Raw genomic sequence first — 7706 nt, 5'->3', positions numbered from 1 at the left:
CCGCCCCCGCCCCCTGACTCCTGGAAGGCCTCAGATGTATAGCTGTGGACCTGCTGGCTGGCACAATGCACCAGGGCCCTCACATCAGTGAGATAGCCAGTTGGGAAGACAAGGGCAGTGGTGCCCAGGCTATCAGGGAAGGCCGGCTCAAGGACTCGAGCCCACCAGGAGCCCCTGCCATGGCCATTTTGTGCCCCCGCTGTAGCTGTACTTCCCCAGGCCTTCCTGGCTGCCTCCTTCCTTGCTGTACAATGGTTTCTTCCCATGGCCTCTGCCCAAAGTGATGACTCAGGATAATTCCACAGGCAGGGCAGGGCTCCTTCCTCCAGGCAGATTTGTTACCATGGGGACAGGTCTCAACTCCAGCCAGGGACAGGAAGAAGGATCCCAGCCTTCCCAGGCTCTCGCTCTTGCTCCATCCCGCCCACTCAGCCAACACAGATCAGACTCAGGAAACACAACGAGGCTGGCAGGTTCTCAAACAGCCGGTCACTGCTTTTAATCAGTTGATGAGATGAGGAAAACAGCAGGCTGGTGCCCCGCGTGGCTCGATGCCCACAGACGTCAGCTGCAGTCCATCTCGGGGTCATCCACATCCGTCTCAGCGGCACAGAGGTCATCCAGGGCAGACTCTGAGCCAAAACAGAAGAGGGTTCTACGGTGAAGGCCTGAAGGTGCTGGGGACTGGGGGAGGTCCCACCTCCCCTCCCCCCACGCCCGCAGGAACTAACCAGTCCCTTCCACGCCCAGGCCTTGCTCCCTCAGCTACTGCAAGCAAAGTGATACAAAGGCAATTCAGACAGGGATGTTTCTGGAAAAACCATGACTCGGCCAGGCCGACTCAACAGATAGGAGCAAAAGGCAGCCTGCTATGCTCAGAGAAGAATCGGGGCGGGAAGATAGGAACGACCCCAGTGCTGGCAAAGGCTGTGGCGGGCGGAGGGCTGCCGACCCGACGCAAGGCCGGGAAGTCTGACTCGTCCACGAACTTCAGGGAAAACCCGAGTGGGCCGGGGCAGGGTGGGGTCCTCCTGCCAGCTCACCTTCACAGTCTGTCACATCAGGAAGCCCTCGAATCAGCATGCTGACCCCTGGCATCACCTGGTCATACTGATGCAGGACCTCCACGCAGTGCACCGTGAAGAGCTTGTCCTTCTGGGACAGGCTGTGCAGCAGCAGCACCGTGTCCCGCAGACACCGCACTGTCCGCTTCTGCTGGTCAGTCCTTGGGGGTCCCCCTGCCCTCCGCACTGTCAGCCACTGTCTGTGCAGCATCACCGTGAGCGCCCTGACCACCTGGCGGGGCACAGACTGAGGTCAGGGCTCACAGTCCCTGCATCCTGACTCGCTCAGCTGGGCAGCCCTTCCCTAGCCACCCAGGTGCAGAGGGTTTTGAGTGATAGCACCAGGGGTAGAAGCAGCATGGGGTCCTTGCACCGGGCCGCCTCATCCACCAACAGAGCTGTCCACTGTCGCCCCCGCCCGCCTCTGGGCACTCACCTCCACGTTGCACTGGCAGTTGGAACCAGTCACTGGGGAAGAGGGGCTCTGCACACCAAGCTTAGCCAGGAGCCACACCGCCTAGAACAAGAGCAGACTGTTCCATCCGTGGCTGAACGAGACCCTGATCACAGCGAAGCCTTTCTCAGGATTCTACAAGAGCTCCAGTTGCCTTAGCAACTGCTTGTCTGCACAAATGGGGTCCAAGTGGTGGTGTTGTGGGGCCTTCCCAGACCAAACTCAGGACCAACACCTGTGTCTACCGGCAAGCCTACCGCCGGCCACCAGGCCCCTAAGTCGGGTCAGGACCAGTTATCTGGCAACTCTGCCAAGTCCCAGGACACCCTGGGGCCCACTGTATTGCCCCTGTGTAGTGTGGGGCGCCCAAATGAGTTTACCTTATTAGTGGCTAGAGAAACTCTTGCTACCAAAATGAATTAGAGGGAGAGAAAGTGGCTCTCGGGGTGGAGTGGGGTGGAGTAGTGAGCAGTCAGTCCAACAAGCTCTGACGTTTTTACCTCTTGCTCCAATTGAAGCCACTGTGTGTCCGAGGCCACCTTGTCAGGCCTTGATGTGATGTACATGTACAACAGCAGGAAGAGGCAGCCTTCTGGAGAGAATGCCCAGTTCTCACTCAGGGTCCCCCTCCTCACCCAGAGCCAGCACAGCTGCAGAAGCCCTCAGGAGGCCTCTGACTCGGCCCTGCCATCACCCTTCCCTCCGCCCTGCAGGAGCAGCCCAGGCGCCCGCCCCCTAACCGGCTTTACCGGAGTGGGTGCAGAGCTGAGGTGTGAGCGTCTCGTGGTCCACTAGGAGGGAGAGGAGCTCAACAGTTAGCAGCACACTGGGGAGAGGCGTCTCTGCCCTGAGGCACTGTGGCAGCAGTGGGAGCACACACTGGAACCTAAAACACAGAGGCCCAGAAGGATGTGGCACTTCTGACCCAACCCCACAAGTCACCTTCATTTCTCACTAGAGAGAACAGGAAATTCAAGCAAGCCAGCAGAAAGAGATGTGGTTCAGACAGACCTGGGTTCAAATGCCAGCCGACCACCTACTTTCACGTCAATGAGTGGGCACTGCCCTTCATTATGGGACTGCTGCAGCTTAGAGATGACAGGCCCTTACCTAGCACAGAGCCACCCAGTAAGTGGGGGTTGCACCCTTGGACCTGGGGTGCCTGGCCTCTACACTGCTCCTGGGCTCTTTCCTGCCTCTGCTCCCAGATAGGGAGGCAGATGTTAATTGAGTGAAATGTTTTGTTCCCACCACCAAAGGACTGGCCAGGCTCCGAAAGTGAAAAACTTGAACTTGGCTATGGTTGGATGTTATGAGACCACTCGCTGAGCAAGACCATTTTCTCTACTCGTCAGAAAACACTAGCCCTTCTGCCACCAATTATGAGAAGGTGCCCACTTGGGGTGTACGTGGAGCTCCGGGCACACTCTCTCCCAGGTCTCAGGGCAAAGAGATGGCTATCACCAAGGAACCAAGTCCCAAGATGACTGGTTTGTGCAGCCTGCACAGCCTCATGGGTGGGGAGGAGGCGGCTCTACCTCTGCGTCACGCCTCACGCATCTGCAGCGTTCCGTGCACAGCACTGAGGGTGAGGAACGTTCCTCAGGTCGCCGCTAGGGGGCAGGGTCTCACTACTTGGGGCGGACTCATTTTAGAGCAAATCCTGTCCAGCAGACAGGAAGCTGAATGCTTCCAGTTGCCATGGAGTCTGGAACATTGTGGGAAGCTGTCATTTTGTGGGAAACTAGTTAGAAGTGGCCCCTAACTAGTCCACTAAAGCCCCTGAAACTATCTGCACAAAACTCTCATCTTTATATACAACACAGTGTTTTCCAAATTGGTTTTTGATAGCATCAGAACCTCTTTTTAAATGAATTTTCTGCAGTGCCTCCAAACGCACAATAGATAAGTCACACTGCTCTGGCTGAAGTTGGGGATGAGACCTATTTGCTCCAAAGTCCTTGCCACCCTAGTACCTGCGGAACCACCCTGGACCTACGGCGACAGCAGATGCAGTGGCAAGACAAGGGTGTGAGGGGTGATGTGCCCTCAAGCCCTCTATGAGGCCGCAGCGTTGCGTACTGTTTTAGAGTCTTGCTGGCACCTGTCCCTAGCTTTTATGCCAAGGTGACTAAGAAGCTGTGTAGTGGGTTCAGCTTGCAGTATGAAGGAATTCCGAAGAGCAGAGTGGGAGGTGGCATCAGATGGTGACCAGGGGCAATGGCTCAGGAGCCTAACTGGTTCGAAACCCACCCAGCGTGCTCCATCGGAACTGACAAGTTTCCCTACCTCGGCACAGGATTTATCCACTCAGCGGACAGAGGCCCCCAGCGAGCCAAGCTCTGTGCTAGTGTGGGGGTGCAGGGCTCTGCAGATGTCACATGAGCTAGTGAACGGAAGGCACCTGGGTCTGGCCCGTGGTAAGCACCCATAAATGGCTATTTTTTTGATGTCCTGTGGACAGGTGAACAGGAGTAGAATGATGGTGTTTCTACCGAGAGAAATGGTGAAAATGTGGTTCCTGGAATTCATTCATTTAACAAATATGAAACAATCAGCCACTGGGCTGGGCTCTGGCCAGGCACCTGAGTGATGGTTCTGCGCCTACTATGCTGCCTGCACTCCACAGTGGCACTGGGTACCACCTTTAGGATGGACCAGATCAGCCAGATTACGTTCAGGCAGACCAGGATCTGGAAGTATTTTTAGAAACAGCTATCTGAGCTCAAAGGCGAAAAGTTATGTGCAGCCCGCAAAGCCCATTCCAACACAGGAACTGGCCGCTTGGTGGAGTTGGGTGTGGTTGTTCTGGACAAGCGGATGGGCTGGTGGTGTTTATAGGGTCTGCCAGTCTTGAGGCTCCGGGATCCCAAGTTAGGAACTTATGACAATGGTGTTCAATGAGCGAGGTTCACTATACACCCACTTCCAATAAACCTTAAGAGCAGCCAGTCACCTGCCGTTCGTGCCTGAGGGGCACACGATGACAAGCAGATTCCCAGCAAGGTCAGCTTGTGGGGGCTGCAGAGCCTCCCTACACCCGCTAGGAACCCCAAACTGAAACGTGGTTGTGATCCATGGTCTTCACCTGACCCATGCCCCAGGTTCAAAGGCCGCTTGGTTCAGCCTTTGTCTGTCCTGGGGCAGGACACTCTTCACGACGGCTGACAGCTCTCCTTTAACACGCGTGTTTTTTCTTACCTTCTGTACAGAGGTGGAATTAAGCCAAATAAACCACTTCCTTGCTTCTCCCAATACCTGGCCCCACTTCTCCTCACTTCAGAACTCCTTGAACAAAGCCTCAGAACCTAAACCAAGGCTTAGAACTGTGCAGTATAGAGAAGTCGAGATATGAGCAGAGTTCAAGGGCCACAGGATAGACCTCGAGTGGTCAGGTAAGACCCCCGGAGAATCATGACTCCCATGCTGCATTATACCTGGGCAAGAAATCAAGGGAAGCGTTTTCAGCTAATTTCACCAAAACCTTAAGGCACTGGCTGAGGATATTGGCTTGCAGATGACCTGTTGCTGCAGAAGAGAAAGCCAAGAGCTGAAGAAGAATCTTCAAGAGTGGATGCTGGCCTTGGTCATCGGCAAGCCCCTCTGGGGCTGAGGTCACATCCCCATGGGAAATCAGGCTCGGGTCTCCTTCCTGAACCGCAGAATCCACCCCGGCTCCTGACAGTAACAGGCAGATGACCGCTCCGCTGTGGCACACCAGGTGCTGGAGAATGCTGAGCGAAGCCACGGAGAAGCCTTCCAGGTTGCAGAGGGAGTCCTCGGGGCTGGTGTCTACCCCAGAGCTCATGCGGGAGGAATGTGTCGGTGAGTCCCCGGGCGCTCCGCTTCTCTTGGCTACGGCCAAATCCTGCAGAGCCTGGCAGTGTAAGCCAATAAAGAACTGCACCAGTGGGAGGAGATGCACAGCTCCAGGAAGCTGGCAGAGTGGGAAGGCCCTTCTGCCTCCCTCTGCTGGGTCTCTGTCACATGAGCCTTCATTCCTGGCAATCAGATTCAGTCCAGTAAGTGCCAGATTCTGTGCTTCTCTGAGGGCCGAGAGGGGAAATGACCCATCGCGAGAACCTGCGGTCCTCAGGCTTGAAATCCCAGTCAAAGTAGTAGCAACAAACACAAAAGAAAACACATAAATGTGAGATGGAGATAAGGTCAAGGGCCCCAAACAACTTGCTTGCCAAATTCTCTAGTTTCCCTGCCCAGCGCATAGGCCTCCCAGGCTGGCCAAGACCAGAAAGGGGCCTGCTTCTCGGAAACTTCTTCCTAAACCAGTTTTTTCAGAGTCTTATGCTTACCTGCCAAACAAGGTGCTGGTAGGAGCCTCAGAGCAACTGCTCAGGAGGTGGCACAGACCTAGAGGTGACCCTGGGATCAAAGGCTGCTTCAGGAGAAGGTTTATCAAAATGGAACCTGCAGAAAACAAGGTGACTCTAGAAGGTTCTGACATGGGAGGCCTTTTCTATGGCCTCAGAAGGAAAAAGTGAGGGTTCCTTGGATACCAACTGTCCTCTAAGCTGCCACTGAGCCACACTGAGACAGATAACTGTGGATGCTGAAGGCTCTGGGACATACCTGCTCTTGGCACATTCCATTTTACAGTCTTCTCCTTAAGTCACAACTACGACTTCACTGAACCCGCTAAAGGACTGCGTGGGGTGCTGGTGCTCAGAGACCGAGCCGGCTCCCCAGGCAACTCCACTGCAGCATCCCAGTGGACAGTCGGAGCCATGCAGGCCGCTTGCAGAAGGAGCAGGGATTCTGGTACCTTGAGTGTCTGACCTCTGCATCCAGCTGTCAACGAGACTTTTTGGGGGCTCTTCTTGCTTTCTGGGGTCGCCTCCCAGACTGTGGGTCTTATCCTCTGAAACTAGGTAAAATGTGAATCAAACTTGAGCTCAAAAGCATAGGCATATCAGAAACTCTTAAACGTAACAGGATTAAAATAGAGATTGTTCTGCTTTTTCAACTTTGGATCAAAACAAGAGCCATAGCAACCCAAGGACCCTCACATCTTTTGCCTTCCTCAAGTAAAACAGGAACTCGCACGAGGAAATGAAAGGAAAAGAAAATTAAGTTTGCTCCCTTTCGAAATGAGGCACTAGTACAAAAGCAGTAGCCACTAACATTTGTATGGTGCTTATTATGGCCCAGACACCATTCTAAGAGCTTTACACATTAGCTCATTTGCCCCTCACAGCACCCCTACGAGGGGACGGTATTATTAGCTCTGCTTTACTTACAGGAAAACTGAGGCACGAGGTTAAGGGATATGCCCAAATCACACAAGCCAGTGAGCAGTGTGAGTGGGACTCACGGCTAGGCTGGTGGTCTCCACCGCCTGCTTGTAACACTGCCTGGCACTGCTCCTGGAGTTGCCAGACTCTGAAAGTGCGAGTGGCTGCGGTTCTCAGAGGTGGCATGATGGCCGAGATTTAAAAAGGTGTCAGGAGAGAGGCAATAGATCTGAATTATAAGCAATCTGGCACAGCGCAGTCTCAGAGTGAAAACCTACTAAGGCTAGACTGTCTCTCTCTAGAAAGCAGTAGCATTCCTTCAGCCTGGATCAAGGCTGGGCTGTGAAAGGAACACACATACTAGCGCACAGCATACTAGCTGTGCTTCTGGCATGTCAGTGGACGCCGACCACGGAAGTTTGTGCCTGTAAATTCTTTGACACGCTTCTCTTCAAAAGATGCCGCCTACTTTCCTTTTCTTTGAATGTGGTCCAGACTCAGTGACTCACTTCTAACAAAGAGAATGGGCAGAAATGATACTATGTGATTTCTGGGCCAGGCCACAAAAAGGATAGCTTCCACCTGGCTCTCTGTGTTTGCTAGCTCTAGCGGAAGCTGGTCACCGGGTTATGTGATCAGCCAAGCAGCCCTGTGCAGAGGCCCATATTCAGAGAGGAATTCTGCTGCCAGCCACATGAGTGAGCCACCTGAAATTGATCGTCTAGCTCCAGACGAGCCTTCAGTGATTCCAGTCCCTACACAGACAAATCATCCTCACTGTGCCTTGTCAGAATCGCTGACTCACAGAAACCAGGGGAAAATAAATCCTTATTGTTGTTTCAAGCCACGAGCTTGGGTAATTCGTTATACAACAACAGATGACGGACAGACTGACTTACCCTCTCTGTCTACTGGGGCCTTGAATCCTGGCTCTGTCTG

General features: G+C 54.0%; 1 protein-coding gene across 1 annotated transcript in view; it reads right to left on the bottom strand.

The window, feature by feature from the left end:
* Positions 1 to 467: 467 nt before the first annotated feature.
* Positions 468 to 7706, bottom strand: part of ATRIP (ATR interacting protein) — a 13613-nt gene continuing 6374 nt past the window's right edge. Inside the window, exons 6-14 of the mRNA XM_015587158.2 lie at positions 7667 to 7703; positions 6299 to 6400; positions 5829 to 5943; positions 4956 to 5615; positions 2268 to 2404; positions 2019 to 2110; positions 1501 to 1581; positions 1044 to 1296; positions 468 to 632 (exon numbers count right to left, since the gene is read on the bottom strand). Of these exons, the coding sequence (XP_015442644.1) occupies positions 565 to 632; positions 1044 to 1296; positions 1501 to 1581; positions 2019 to 2110; positions 2268 to 2404; positions 4956 to 5615; positions 5829 to 5943; positions 6299 to 6400; positions 7667 to 7703 (1545 nt within the window). The 3' untranslated portion in view covers positions 468 to 564. The remainder of the gene's footprint in view (positions 633 to 1043; positions 1297 to 1500; positions 1582 to 2018; positions 2111 to 2267; positions 2405 to 4955; positions 5616 to 5828; positions 5944 to 6298; positions 6401 to 7666; positions 7704 to 7706) is intronic.

Source organism: Pteropus alecto, unplaced genomic scaffold (assembly GCF_000325575.1).
Source record: "Pteropus alecto unplaced genomic scaffold, ASM32557v1 scaffold53, whole genome shotgun sequence".
Taxonomy (NCBI): Eukaryota; Metazoa; Chordata; class Mammalia; order Chiroptera; family Pteropodidae; genus Pteropus; species Pteropus alecto.
The sequence above is the reverse complement of the archived record's forward strand: the minus strand, read 5'-3'. Positions and strand labels throughout refer to the sequence as shown.